The sequence below is a fragment of the Macaca fascicularis genome, chromosome 9, assembly GCF_037993035.2.
Source record: "Macaca fascicularis isolate 582-1 chromosome 9, T2T-MFA8v1.1".
NCBI lineage: Eukaryota > Metazoa > Chordata > Mammalia > Primates > Cercopithecidae > Macaca > Macaca fascicularis.
Window position 1 is genome coordinate 50,488,039 of NC_088383.1, and position 15,762 is coordinate 50,503,800.

The window sequence follows — 15,762 nt, forward strand, 5'->3', positions numbered from 1 at the left end:
TAAAATGAGCCATGCCTATTTATTTGAATCCAAAGTTTTCTTTGGCTTGAAGTTTTTAAAATATTAAAGAAGTAGCTTGTTTTAACAATTTATTGTTTTTATTTCAACTCTTCTTTTGTGTAGTACTCTTAAAAGGTAAAATTTCTTTCATTGTTAATCCTGTGAGTAGGACTGCCATACATATATATGTATATACCATATTCCACTTCTTGGAAGGCACTGTGAATTGTGTGATGCCTCCTTATTTTATGCACCAATAAAAGATTGTTTAAATTTCTGCCAAATATAGTTGTAATAAATAATGAATTATAAGTGGCATTTCCATGCCAGAGATGTTAAAATATGAGAAATTGAGCATCTTAGAATCTTTAAAATACTGTGTTACCTCTAACTTTTAAAACACACCACAAAGTAGGCATAATTGCACCATTTTACTTAAAATGTTTTCTTTGTTAAGTAGTAGTAATAATTATAATATCTAACAATTACTGAGCTGTTACACGTACTAGGAACTCTCCCAAATACTTTGCGTAGATTCTCATTGAGGCATCACAGTGATGTCCTGAGATAACTACTGTATTCATCTTCATTTGATTGATGAGAAAATTGAGGTGCAGAAAGTTTAAGTGACAGCTAGAAAGTGAAAGATCTTAAAGTAATATTCAAGCTCAAGTTGAACTGAATCCAAAGGTCAAATTCTTTGTATTCAAACAGGCACTCTTTCGTTAATGTAGTGAGCAAAAAGAGTGAATGAACATTGTACTTTCTTCAGGAGAATATTAAATATTTGTTTTGAAGGCAGAGAAAGAGCCTGGTATTTAATGTTGACAATTACATAAATCATTGTATGTTTTGAGACAGTGGACTAAACTTTGCCAACAAGTCCTCTCACTCTCATAGGACTGCTCTACACTGGGCCTGTGTCAACGGCCATGCGGAAGTAGTAACATTTCTGGTAGACAGAAAGTGCCGACTTGATGTCCTTGATGGCGAAAACAGGACACCTCTGATGAAGGTAAATAGTAGTCAATTTTTTTCAGTAGAAGATGGATTTGGTTCCAATACACAGAATAAAAATGAATTTAGTTGAAACACAACTAGTCTGTGAAACCTGTGGAATACTTATTTTGATTTCTTATAATTTATAATTTACTTCTTGCTTAAATACCGACAGGCTCTACAATGCCAGAGGGAGGCTTGTGCAAATATTCTGATAGATTCTGGTGCTGATCTAAATGTTGTAGATATGTATGGCAACACAGCTCTCCATTATGCTGTTTATAGTGAGAATTTGTCAATGGTGGCAAAACTGCTGTCCCATGGTGCAGTCATCGAAGTGCAAAACAAGGTAGACGTTAACCAATGTTATTTTCAAAATATTTGAAATCCATTTGTTTTAACATTAACATATGTAAAAGTGTTATATTTGGAAGCTCAAACATTCCTTGAATGAAAATAAGTTGAAAGAACTTAATTACCTAAGATTTTACTTTAAATATTAATATTTTTACAAGAACTATTAGAGACTATGGCTTTTCTGTGCATTTATGATAAATATTTGAGTTTGTTAAAGGTAAAACTTTTTCAAATATTCTTTCCTACCCAAGTTTTTTTTTCTTTCCAATTATTGTAAAACTACAGGAAAGCAAAATTTGCCTTCATAAATTGAGTCAACATGTAAAATTTAGGAGACATGCAGAAATCTGGATTTCTTGTTAAAGGATTGAATCTGGTGTCTCTTGAGCCCATATGACTGTTTTGCGTGCTAAGAAGACGTTCCAGCTTTACACAAAGCATATGCTTCCAGTTTGCTACTGTGCCCACCTAGTTACATCACTTACTCAACTTACCTCTTTTGCCTTTGTAAATATTTCAGTCATCAATTCCTCTCTCATAGTATGTGTTGGTAAAGATTTCAAGGTATTCAAGGCAGTTTATTGGTGTTTATAATATATGGTTTATATCTTACATTAATTCATTAATATTGGGGTTGACTTCTAGAATTTAGAAGATTTTTTTAAACAATGATTTTTCTATATGTAAACCATAAATAATAATCTTTTATTAGAATGCTTTTAAGCCTTTTCAGATTAATCATGGTTGTATTTGAATAAGTTATGTGCATTGCAGAAAATATTATATCCTTCTTCTCAGAATTGTCCCTTAAAATTCAAGTGATTTAGGGGCTTCTATTATGCTAATCCACATAGGTGAGTTAGAACTTTCATGAATAAGCCATTTTATTCATATTTTTGATGTTTTGCCAAAAATTAAGTAGCAATTACAATAGAAACCAGAATACAAATGGATTGTTGCATTTTAAGAAATAGATATGCATTAGGATCCTAGGATTGTCATTATAATTGATAATAAACTTTTATACTGAATTTCTAATAGCTGAGATAAAATTTTATTGTCTTGTAACAGGAGAAACCCCATGGACCATTTAATAATAAGCAGTCAAAGTTCATTTGAAGCCAATCTCTTTTAATTTAGAGCCACTTCCTTAGTGACTCATTTAGAGCAGGAGTGCCTGACATTGGCATCTGGGATCTTGGGATTATTGATAGAAGAGAATCAAAAGAGTTTGTATCACCCAGAGGAAACCTCCATTTTTCTTGGAAAGCTTACAAAACTGCATCCCTGAAATTCTAATTTGTCAAATGTTAATCTCTGCCACAAAAATACATTGTCAAATAAGTATTAGGCAAAGTTCAAGTCATTTATTGAATAATGGACATTTAATTCACAGTTTTATAATATTTCTTGAACATATATAATGGTGGAATCTGTTGGGGTACATTGCTTCTGGTAAGGTAATTATTCTCTGGAATATAGTTTAAGAAACACTGCCCTAGAGGTAATTATTTAGATTACTCATTTAGTCAAAAACAAATTATTTACTACTATGTCTTAGGGTTTAAGGATATAGAGATAAAAGATACAGCCCTTGCACTCAAGAAGCTCTTGGTTTAGATGGGAAACCATAAAATCATTACAATATAATGATTTTTGGAGATAACCAGAGTTAATGTGGTGATGCAGAGGTTGAATGTTTACAAGGGAAGGTGCAGTGCATGGGAAAGCACAGAAAAGGGAGAAAGAAGGGACTGCTATTGATTTACTTTCTATTTTATGTGTTTAAGTTAATAGGATATTATGTAAGGTATTCAGTTCAGTTGAGAAATATGTAATTTCATGATTATAAATTGTTTTGATATTTTGCAGGCTAGCCTCACACCCCTTTTACTGGCCATAATGAAAAGAAGTGAGCGAATTGTGGAATTTTTGCTGACCAAAAATGCAAATGCAAATGTAGTTAATGAGTTTAAATGGTATGGTACTTCTTTTTTTTTTTTTTTTAAAAAAAACACTTGACTAGTGTTCTAGATTAATAACACTCAAGTCAGAAATATTAAATTAATAACATTTAGTTAAAATTATTAGATTATAGTGAAACATATAAACACAAATTATCAGAAGAAAAGTGATTATTTGGACTGGTCAACATAAAGAACAGTATATAGTAGGACTTATCTTCTCTTATTATATCGACTGATTCTTATGTGTAATCTGATGTTTTTGGTTGCATCATCTTCTATTAATGAAAGTGGTTCTGTATTAGTTTTAAGAAGTGTGAACCCTTTCAGTTTATTTTATAATTCAATATTGAATTATTAACAGTTTTATAGTATTTTTCTAACTTCTCTTTTTTATACACTTTTTAAAACATGCAATATTTGCTGGGCATGGTAGCTGTTGCCTGTTATCCCAGCACTTTGGGAGGCCAAGGTGGTTGGATCACATGAGGCCAGGAGTTTGAGACCAGCTTAGCCAATATGGTGAAACCCCATCTCTAATAAAAACACAAAAATTAGCTGGGCATGGTGGCACATGCCTGTAGTCCCAGCTACTCAGGGGGCTGAGACACGAGAATCGCTTGACCCAGGAGGCAGAGGTTGCAGTGAGCTGAGATCATGCCACCACACTCCAGCCTGGGTAATAGAGTGAGATTCTATCTCAAAGAAAAAAAAGCAATATTAAATAGAAATAGGAGTATAAAATCATTTTGTCTTTAGGATGACTGTTTGCTTTAATAAAGTTGTTTTCTTTGAAGCATATTAATTTTAGGTTATCCCTATGTGACTGTTAATTGCTGCCACCAGATACTGTGAATTTATTATTATTTTTTCCTTTTTTATTCATAGGGTATTTTTATTTTTAATTTGAATGGGTAGAGGGAAGAAAGACATCTTTAATTGGATTAATATTTTAGTTAATTAAGATAAGCCATAGGTGAGTGATAAAGAGAAAAGATGCTTTTGATTCACACAAGACTGAGTTTAATTTATAGCTTCCACACTTGATAGGTGTGACTTTGCAAACATTACTTAATACCAAGTATGATTTTCTATATGAAAAGGAGAATAGTAATATGTCCTTTAAGAATGATTATATTGAAGTAACATTATAAATATCAACAGCATTTAATTCAGTGTTTCATACATTGTTATCAGCATTGTTAACTAAACTTTCTATGACTGCTACTACTATCATTATTCCTAATATTGTTTTAAGCTTTCAGATTGCTCTCACTTGTCTAACTTCTAGCTGATTTTGAAGTACAAAATATTACATCAGACTAAGGAAGAAATAGATAATTTTTCACTTAAATATTTGCCTCTTTGAGATTAGTGAACAAAGCATAATTCCTTGCCCCTCAAAGGACTTTATGTTAGCCAATTCTAGTATGCCATATCCCAATGGGACATGAGTCTTTTTGCCCCTTCCTTTTAGATTTGGTGGTAATTTGCAAGGATAAACACTTGAGCACTCCAGATACTTATGTTTGTTAGTACATGTAAATGGTTAATTCTACACTGACAGGCACATATTAAATTGGTTCTGCTCATAATAAGTTATTTCTTTGTTATTTTAGCACAGCCCTTATGCTTGCCATATGTGATGGATCATCAGAGATAGTTGGCATGCTTCTTCAGCAAAATGTTGACATCTTTGCTGAAGATATGTGTGGAATGACTGCAGAACATTATGCTGCTGCTTGTGGAGTTAATGTGTAAGTGTTTACATTTAAAGGCTAGGTGAGATTTTATAGTTTGTTCCAGGTAGTTTTTGAATGACAGTGACTTAATTCACTTTATCAGCCAGAAACTAGGCAAAAAGCCAGACTAGTTAGAAGGAGTATTGGGTCCAGAATTCTTTATTTTAGGACTTTCAACAACTTTATCCCTAGGGATCCTAATGTTGACTGCTTGATTTGAAGTATAATCCCTATGCGCGGGATAAATACAGTGTCACAATTTTAATTTTTCTAATTAGTTATTTGGGTCTTGAAATGTCCACTTTGGCAGAAAACCTGATAGTGTCCCCTGGGGGCCGTCTTCCATATCTCAATACTTGAATTTTTAAAAAGAATCTAAGGGGTTCCTTAAGTCCAAGGAAGATATTCATTTTGTATAAGTCAGAAGGACTTGGGGGGACATGGCCATTCTCTTCATTTTGTTATTTCCATTGATTCTGTTGCTGCATCGTTGCCATTGAAATTGCGCCTGCAGTCTGGCAATGATCGACCTTTGTGACCAGGATGCCCTTACTAACACAGATCCCTCAGTTTTCATAGTGATCCGTATGTAGACTTCAAAGTTATTACAGTTTTTTTTTTTACTTTTTTTAAAAAAAGTTATTATTATTTTTTTATTAATTACAAAGTTAATACACATACATATTCTCAGCCATTGTTTCCAAAGTACCAGCACTCCGCTCTGGCAGCTAGAACTTTTATCTTTAGCCACACACATAGTGAGCAAGTTGACCCTTCTCCTCCCACTCAAAACCTCATGTGAAACCCACATCTTAACCTGGACTTGGCCTAGACCTTCATGGTAAGTTATCCTTTGAGTGACTTTTTTCTATTTTCTCTAGCAAATATTAGTTGTGATAGTTTAAAACTGTAAGTCAGGTTGAAATAATGTTACAGGAAGAAATTAGAGATCCATTTTTATTCTATTACCAGATCTATATCCCTGGCCCTTTATATCCTGTGTAGCACCATTTTGTAGGTAGTGGAAGGTCTCATCTTATTCTGTAAAATCCCATGTCATCTTTCCAAAGTTGTAGTGGGTTCTAACTTGTGGTTGTCCCCTCAAGTGATTCTTTTTTCCTAAAAGTAAAAATCTTCCTTGTTACTTGCATCTCTACCTTGAGTTTTTAAAATATTTTCAAATTCTGCATTACCATGAAGCCATTCAATAGACTTCACTCTATCTCAAGTAAGTTGTTTAGATTTAACAGAGCAAGCCTCATCCATCACTGATAGTCTTCACATATAAAAGTAGGGATTTGTGCTGACTTCAGGGGTACATATGCTAAAATTGAAACAATGTCAAGAAGGTCAGCATGGTCCCTGCACAAGGATGACATAGAAATCTGTGAAGTGTTGCGTATTTCTTGCAGTCCCCAAAAGGACATGTAACTACTTTCTAACTAGCTCCAAGGAAACGGTGTGAGTCAAAGCAAAATGGGTGGCACCCAGTATTGCAATTGTGATTTTCATACAAAAAATATTTATGTAAGGTGATATATGAAATGAGGTATGGTAACACATAGGATCTTCTGTGCAATATGTTGTTAGTAGGCATCTCAGAAATGAGAAAATACCAACTTGTATCTTCTTTGTGGAACTTATAAAAAATAAAGGTAGGGTTTTGTCTTCTACAGCAGCTGGAAATGAACATAGTGACTAAGCATCATTCTAACAAAGATTTGTTCATTCAGGTTAAAGGAGGTAGATAAAGAGTAGTAGTAGTCCAAGCCAGATGCTGACATCTGTTAGTTTTCTGCCTTTGGTGTGACTGATGAGCTCAGTAATAGAGGATAATCAGGTTATCCAATTTAATGAATTAATATATTTATAAATAAATTTCATTACAAATTATAAAATAGCTTAGATGCCTAAATTACAAGCCACAAGGAATAGAACATCTAATAACCAAAAGCAGGAATTAATAACAGAAAACTGCAACATTTGAACATTATAACCTATGAATAAACACTTTTTAAAAAAAAATTAAATTTATTTTTTGTAGAGACAGAGTCTCCCTGGGTTGCCCAGGCTGGTCTTGAACTTCTGGGCTCAAGCAATCCTCCTGTCTCAGCATCCCAAAGTGATTGCATCACAGGCATGAGCCACTGCACCAGGCCAACACATGGTGTTTTATTGGGAATTTTAAAATAGCTTCAGCAATAAGGTTCAAGAATAAATTATTTCATTGTTTCATTATTTCTTTGAGCATTTTAAAAGTGTTTTATTGTTAAATCTTTGTGATAACCTAGTGAAATAAGGCTCTAAAATCCTCATTTTTAGAAGACATTGAGCCTGAGAGAAGCAACTTGTTCAAGAAAAAATACCTGTTGGTAACTGCGCTAGGACTTTTTCTGAGTTAGGGACATTTTCTATTAAGCCAAGCTAACTCTAGTTAAATTTACTGAGTTATACAGCCCTCAATTCATGAATATTTCATCTTGCTTTATTTCTTCTTTAATTAGAAGCCTAATAAGTTCATAGAGCTTACAAACTTAAAGTCTATGGAATAAGTAATGTTCTGATGTTAGCTCTGATATTGTCTGAAATGCTCTAAGAACTTAATAAATTTAGTAAATGTTTTTTATATCAGCATTAAAATAGTAATTTTATTTATTACATTTTTATACGTAGCATTCATCAACAACTTTTGAAACATATACGAAAATTATCTAAAAATCCTCAAAATACCAATCCAGGTAAGACTTCGGATAGTAAGCTACTCTTGGTGGTGCTACCATAAGATTATGGAAGTGTTGATCACGAAAAAGCAATTCAAAAAGCAATGTGTAAATAGCATGTGTTTACATATATACATATATGTGGGTATATGTGGGTATGTACATATATATATATATAGAGCTTTGATTTAATTTTTTAGTTTATTATTCAGAGTTAGTTAAGAATTTAGTTGTAGGTAGTTTATAATCTCAAAAAATGTTATCTGAAAAAATGTTTAATTATGGTCCCTAAAATCCTATATAATACTTTTGTATAAATAACACAATTTTGTATATTGCATGATTCCTCAATTGTCATAACAACTTAAACTTGTTATAAAATGTATAACCCTTTGTGTGATTGATGAGCTCAGTAATAGGGGATGATCAGGTTATCCAATTTAATGAATTAATATATTTATAAATAAATTTTATTACAAATTATAATTAGTTTACATGCCCTGAATTACAAGCCACAAAGAATCGAACATCTAATAACGAAAAGTAGGAATTAATAACAGAAAACTGTAACATTTGAATATTATAACCTGCGGGAGTCTATCCTGCAGACCCCGGCTGCGTGACAAATGAGACGCATATCCAGACACCGATATTCAGTGAAAGAGCAGCAAGGGTTCTCAGCCAATTACAGACACCAAGGAAGTTGCTGTAAAGAGTCAGCAGCCACAACCCTGGCAAGCTGGCCCCGTGGGCAAAGTTTTAATGACAAAGGCTTTGAGTCAACATACCTGTGGGTAATTAATCTGGTCGCCCCACCCCGGGAGAGCCATCCTGCTGGTGGGTGATCAAAGGGGAGTCTTAAAGCTGCATGAGTGGCCGGGCGCGGTGGCTCACGCCTGTAATCCCAGCACCTTGGGAGGCCGAGGCGGGCGGATCACGAGATCAGATGATCAAGACCATCCTGGCTAATATGGTGAAACCCCGTCTTTACTAAAAGTACAAAAAATGAGTCAGGCTCTGTGGTGGGCGCCTGTAGTCCCAGCTACTCCAGAGCTGAGGCAGGAGAATGGCGTGGACCCGGGAGGTGGAGCTTGCAGTGAGCTGAGATCGCGCCACTGCACTCCAGCCTGGACGACAGAGTGAGACTCGGTCTCAAAAAAACAAAAACAAAACAAACAAACAAAAAAACGCATGAGTAAACAAGCTATTTAGATAAACTACTCTACTTTCCTTTGTACCCACTTTAAGCTATTTACTCAAGGTAAAGATTAGACTGCTTTCAGCTATAACCCTATCTTGAGACTTTTACAAAACCTTCCAGCCTTCCAAGAAGATTTGGTCTATGTCCTATAATGTCATCTTAAAATGTTTCCCACCAACCTGATGAACTCCTACAATAACCTATGAAGAAACATGGTTTTATTTATTTATTTATTTATTTATTTATTTATTTATTTACTGTAGAGACAGGGTCTTCTTATGTTGCCCTCAGGCTGGTATTGAACTTCTGGGCTCTATTTAATTTTTACAATAAATGGTTTGCATTTAGGAAATGAGAATTAATTACAGTTGAATCTTGAGCAATATAAGAGTTAGGGTGCTGATCCTCCATGCAGCTGAAAATCTGCTTCATATGAAAATCTGTTTCTTATGACTCCACCAAAACTTTGCTAATAGTCCACTCTTGACCTGGAGCCTTATTGAAAGCATAAACAGTCAATTAACACATAGTTTCTATTTTATATGCACTGTATACTGTATTCTTACAATAAAGTGAGCTGGAGGAAAGAAACTGCTAGAAGGAGGAAAAAATATATTCACTATTTATTAAGTGGAAGTGAATTAGTATACGTGAAAGTCTTCATTCTTATTGCCTTCACATTGAGTAGTCTGATAAGGAGAAGGCAGAGGAGAGATTTGTCTTGCTATCTTGCAGTGGCAAAGGAAAAGAAAAATCTATTAGTGGGCTCCTAGAGTGAAAACCCTTATTCGAGGATCAACTGTGTGACATAGTGACTTGTGTCGCTAAAAAAGTAACTATCTTTAGAATTTGGAATTTAATAATACTTTTCTGGCACCATAAACAAATGTCAACAAGAATTGCAAAACTTAGCCAGGGTACATCAGTACCAATAGGAGATTATCTTTCAACGACACCTACGGAGTGCAGAAGTCGGAAAAGCAATTCTTTATTGAGAAGTGCAGGATGTTACATAGTCTTGTACCAACAAGGTCTCACTATTATCAACTTCATTCCCTCTAAGTTGAAACCAAATAAGATATATTTACTTCATTAGAACAAGGTATGTTGTTCTATCTGCTGGATAATTAGTGTGTGAATAGCAATTTTGTTACAAGAAGTTACTCTGTTTCTAATAGCCAAAATATTATCATTATAAATATTCAAATAACACTAAACTCAAAAAGTTATAAAAAAATTACAAAAACTTTTCACAATAATGAAAATGCTACTGTGATATATAAATGTGACACAATGCATTTTACAATATGAACTGTATGAGCACATCTTTAATTTATTACGTATTTATCAAAGGACCTCTATAAGTTAGATTTGGCAAGCTGCAGGAGACAAAGATGGACTACACATAGTTTGGGTCTTTACAGTGCTCATAATACAGTAGAGCTGTGCCTACTGAATTTCTGTATTTTTCCAACAGAATTTCCCTAAAAATGCTTTTTTTTTTTTTTTTTTTTTTCGTTTATCCACTTGTCCACTTAACAAATAACTGTCAGGTATCTTTAAGGTACTAAGCATCTTCCTTGTTATTATCATTGTCATTTTTTATTTACTTCTTTATTAAGGTACTAAGCATTTTTTCCTGTTATTGTCATCTTTTTTATTATTTATTACTTTATTTAGTGCTTACTCTGTGCCAGAACTCCTTTGAGAGCTTATAATTATTACTTATTATGTCATGTCATTACCATATTCAGCATGTGTCAGACATTTTATATCCAACGTGAAGAATTAAAGCTTTAAAAAATTTAGTAGTGTCCAGTCACAGTGGCTCACTCCTGTAATCCTAGCACTTTGGGAGGCCAAGGCAGATGGTTTGCTTGAACTCAGGAGTTTGAGACCAGCCTGACTAACATGGTGAAACCCATCTCTACTAAATATGAAAAATTAGCCGGGTGATGTGGCTTGTGCCTGTAATCCCAGCTACTTGGGAGGCTGAGGTAAGAGGGTCACTTGATGTGGGAAAATTGTTTGAATTGCATTGAGCTGAGATCGCGCCACTGCACTCTAGCCTGGGTAACAGAGCAAGACTCCATCAAAAAAAAAAAAAAAAAAAAAAAAAAAAAAGAGAGAGAAAAGAAAAGTTTGGTAATATTTAAGGAAAGCATACAGAATGAGTAGAAGTTTGCCAGGTGAAGAGTCAGGAGGATGATATTAGCAGAAAGAAAATTTAACCAGATTGCATGTTTGGCAGAAGGAACACCTGCAGGAACAACTGATGAGGCTGCACCCTTGGCGGAAAGAACTCCTGACATGGCTGAAAGCTTGGTGGAAAGACCACCTGATGAGGCTGCACGCTTGGTGGAGGGAACATCTGACAAAATTCAATGTCTGGGGAAAGCGACATCTGGAAAGTTTGAACAGTCCTCAGAAGAAACACCTAGGAAAATTATGAGGCCTACAAAAGAAACATCTGAGAAATCTGAATGGCCAGCAAAAGAAAGACCTAGGAAGATCACATGGGAGGAAAAAGAAACATCTGTAAAGACTGAATGCATGGCAGGAGTAACACCTAATAAAACTGAAGATTTGGAAAAAGGAACATGTCCTACAAAAGAAACATCTATAAAAGCTAGTACAAATGGTAAGATGCTTTAGTGAACTTTGTAGGGTTTATTGTCACTTCAGGTTCCCTAGTGAAAAAAGCGTGATATGGGAGTTGTTGGGAATGACTTGAATATGTAAATAAGGCAAACTTAGGCAACACTTTTTGATAGTATAGAAATAAGTAGATCTTATTCTGTAGGCCCTGGAAAAATTCTCACAATACTTCTGATTGTAAATACTAGATGAATTAACTAACAATGGCTAAAACCATAGGAACTAAAGTTCTTTTGGTGGTTCAGGGACATCATAGGCTCCCATTTTTATTGATTGATTGATTGATTGATTGATTTGAGATGGAGTCTCACACTGTTGCCTGGGCTGGAGTGCAATGGCGCGAGCGATCTCGCCTCACTGCAACCTCTGTCTCCTGGGTTCATGCAATTCTCCTGCCTCAGCCTCCCAAGTAGCTGGCATTACAGGCACCCACCACCATACCTGGCTAATTTTTTGTATTTTTAGTAGAGACAGGGTTTCACTATATTGGCTGAACTCGAACTCCTGACCTCGCAGATATCCCCTCCTTGGCCTCCAAAAGTGCTGGGAATTCAGGTGTAAGCTACCGTGCCCAGCCAGGATCCCACTTTTGGTAGGCTAATTAACAACAGCTCCAATCATCATGCTCTCTCAAGACAATATTTAAAGGCTAGAAGGGCTGCTTTTGTTCACATGTTTCTTTTAAATAGGGAGAAAACTTGGAAACTTGCAGTAATCTTCCTGTAACCTTTTTGTTGGCTGGATTATACCATATGCCATTTCTAAGCCAGTCACTAGGAAAGCAAATGTAATTACTGTGATTAGCTTAGAATAATAATTTCTCTTTTTGAGATGGGATTGGGGTAATTGAATACTGAATATCTAAAGAAACTTGTGTTTCTGCAGCAAGAAAGAATAAATAATGTCTATGCGTAGGAAGCCAGCAATGTTTTCTGCAGGGATTCATTGGAAAAGTTTGAGCAGGGGAGTCACAAGATTAGATCTGAGTATCAGGGCATTTTGGTCATGGTATAACGCAGAGATTGGCAAACTTTTCCTGTAAAGTGCCAGATAGGAAATATGTTAGACCACCAAGTGTGGTGGCTCATGCCTGTAATCCCAGCAGTTTGGGAGGCTAAGGCAGGTGAATCATGAGGTTATGAGTTTGAGAGCAGCCTGGCCAATATGGTGAAACCCCATCTCTACTAAAAATACAAAAAAAAAAAAAAAATCCAGGTGTGGTGGCACGTGCCTGTAATCCCAGCTACTTGGGAGGCTGAGGCAGGAGAATCGCTTGAACCAAGGAGGCGGAGGCTGCAGTGAGCTGAGATCGCACGGCTGCATTGGAGCCTGGGTGACAGAGCAGCACTCCATCTGAAAAAAAAAAAAAAAGAAACTAAGTATGTTAGGCCAGGTGGTCTCTATTACAGCTATTGAACTCTGCATTGTAGGGTGAAAGCAGTCATACATAATGTGTGAGCAAATAGGCATGATTGTACTCCAATAAAACATTGTATAAAATACCATTTGGTAAGCTGAATTTGGTCGGTGGCATATAGTTTGCTGGTCCTTCATATAGAAGATAATTACATAAAAGGATTTAAAAACAAAGTAAGCTTTTGTAGTAGTTCATGCTATAGTCTTTTTTTTTTGGTCACCAATCTGTGGCCTAGTATCAATCTATGATGAAAGTTTGACCCATCCAGGTTAAAGCTCAATTTACATATTTAAACCTGCAGGTCTTTCTTTGCCGTTATTTTATTTTGATTTGTTTTGCTAAATATTTTTAAACTTAAAAAATAACAATAGTAATTGGTAGGGTTTCTTTTTCACTGTGAAAGCCATCAGATAAGGGGCCATGTCTAAGTAGGAAATATAAATATAAAATAATAAGTTTGCATTTCCAGTGGCACTGGAAAGATAAAGCAAAGGCAGAAAAGAGATACAGTTAATACAGTTTAGTTATTATTGAGTTTAAAAAGCTATGGGACAGAGAAAATCTCAGGTCATAAGTTTACAGATTGTGAATAAGCATTTACAATGCTCATGGGGAAGGAGTAGAAAATTGTCAAGGCAGGGCTGGGCGCGGTGGCTCAGGCCTGTAATCCCAGCACTTTGGGAGGCCAAGGTGGGCAGATCACGAGGTCAGGAGATCGAGACCATCCTGGCTAACGCAGTGAAACTCCATCTCTACTAAAAATACAAAAAATTAGCTGGGTGTCATGGCGGACGCCTGTAGTTCCAGCTACTTGGGAGGCTGAGGCAGGAGAATGGCATAAACCCAGGAGACGGAGAGTGCAGTGCACTGAGATCTCACCAGTGCACTCCAGCCTGGGCAACAGAGCAAGACTCCATCTCAAAAAAAGAGAAAGAAAGAAAATTGTCAGGTCAGTAGAGAAGTGCAAACAGTCATGGGACAGACCAACAGTTTTCTTTACATGATGAGTTTAATGAAACACTCATGTGTGATACTTTCAGTAGGTAATTGGATTATAGGTATTTCTAGCTGGAGATAGAACTCTGGTTGGAGATGTAGGCTTAGAATAATTTCATTATAATTATTAGGCAAAGCCATAGATTTCAATGAACTTATCCATGATGCAGAAGATGTAGAATAAGAAGAAAGTCATTGACAAAACCTTGGGAGTATCAAGATTTCACAGAGTCAAAAGACTTGGTCAAGGAGATTGAGCAGTGGCTAAAGAAAAGTATGAGAGGAGTCAGAGAAAGTGATGTTGCAAATTACTTTTAAATGTGAGAATTTCAAGCAGTAAGTTTACTGAAAAGTCAATTGAATTTAACTTACAATTTCTTCAGTGGTAATCTGTTCAAAAGAATTATTATAGAGTTTTTTTTTAAATTTATTTATTATTATTATACTTTAAGTTGTAGGGTACATGTGCATAACGTGCAGGTTTGTTACATATGTATACTTGTGCCATGTTGGTGTGCTGCACCCATCAACTCGTCATTTACATCAGGTATAACTCCCAATGCAATCCCTCCCCCCTCCCCCCTCCCCATGATAGGCCCCTGTGTGTGATGTTCCCCTTCCTGAGTCCAAGTGATCTCATTGTTCAGTTCCCACCTATGAGTGAGAACATGCGGTGTTTGGTTTTCTGTTCTTGTGATAGTTTGCTAAGAATGATGGTTTCCAGCTGCATCCATGTCCCTACAAAGGACACAAACTCATCCTTTTTGATGGCTGCATAGTATTCCATGGTGTATATGTGCCACATTTTGTTAATCCAATCTGTCACTGATGGACATTTGGGTTGATTCCAAGTCTTTGCTATTGTGAATAATGCTGCAATAAACATACGTGTGCATGTGTCTTTATAGCAGCATAATTTATAATCCTTTGGGTATATACCCAGTAATGGGATGGCTGGGTCGTATGGTACATCTAGTTCTAGATCCTTGAGGAATCGCCATACTGTTTTCCATAATGGTTGAACTAGTTTACAATCCCACCAACAGTGTAAAAGTCTTGCTATTTCTCCACATCCTCTCCAGCACCTGTTGTTTCCTGACTTTTTAATGATCGCTATTCTAACTGGTGTGAGATGGTATCTCATTGTGGTTTTGATTTGCATTTCTCTGATGGCCAGTGATGATGAGCATTTTTTCATGTGTCTGTTGGCTGTATGAATGTCTTCTTTTGAGAAATGTCTGTTCATATCTTTGCCCATTTTTTGATGGGGTTGTTTGTTTTTTTCTTGTAAATTTGTTTGAGTTCTTTGTAGGTTCTGGATATTAGCCCTTTGTCAGATGAGTAGATTGCAAAAATTTTCTCCCATTCTGTAGGTTGCCTGTTCACTCTGATGGTAGTTTCTTTTGCTGTGCAGAAGCTCTTTAGTTTAATGAGATCCCATTTGTCAATTTTGGCTTTTGCTGCCGTTGCTTTTGGTGTTTTAGACATGAAGTCTTTGCCCATGCCTATGTCCTGAATGGTACTACCTAGGTTTTCCTCTAGGATTTTTATGGTATTAGGTCTAACATTTAAGTCTCTAATCCATCTTGAATTAATTTTCGTATAAGGAGTAAGGAAAGGATCCAGTTTCAGCTTTCTACTTATGGCTAGCCAATTTTCCCAGCACCATTTATTAAATAGGGAATCCTTTCCCCATTTCTTGTTTCTC

At 35.7% G+C, this 15,762-nt stretch overlaps 1 protein-coding gene and 1 non-coding gene across 2 annotated transcripts in view; both read left to right on the top strand.

Moving 5' to 3' along the window:
• LOC102132468 (ankyrin repeat domain-containing protein 30B-like) overlaps positions 1-15,762 on the top strand; it is a 115,042-nt gene that overhangs the window by 3,172 nt on the left and 96,108 nt on the right. The window contains 6 exon segments of the mRNA XM_065520015.1: positions 901-1,015; positions 1,175-1,348; positions 3,229-3,335; positions 4,940-5,077; positions 7,736-7,800; positions 11,235-11,624. Coding sequence (XP_065376087.1) covers positions 901-1,015; positions 1,175-1,348; positions 3,229-3,335; positions 4,940-5,077; positions 7,736-7,800; positions 11,235-11,624 — 989 coding nt within the window.
• LOC123567059 (U6 spliceosomal RNA) lies at positions 6,363-6,469 on the top strand. The gene has a single exon (XR_006689754.2). It is a non-coding gene; the product is annotated as a U6 spliceosomal RNA (small nuclear RNA).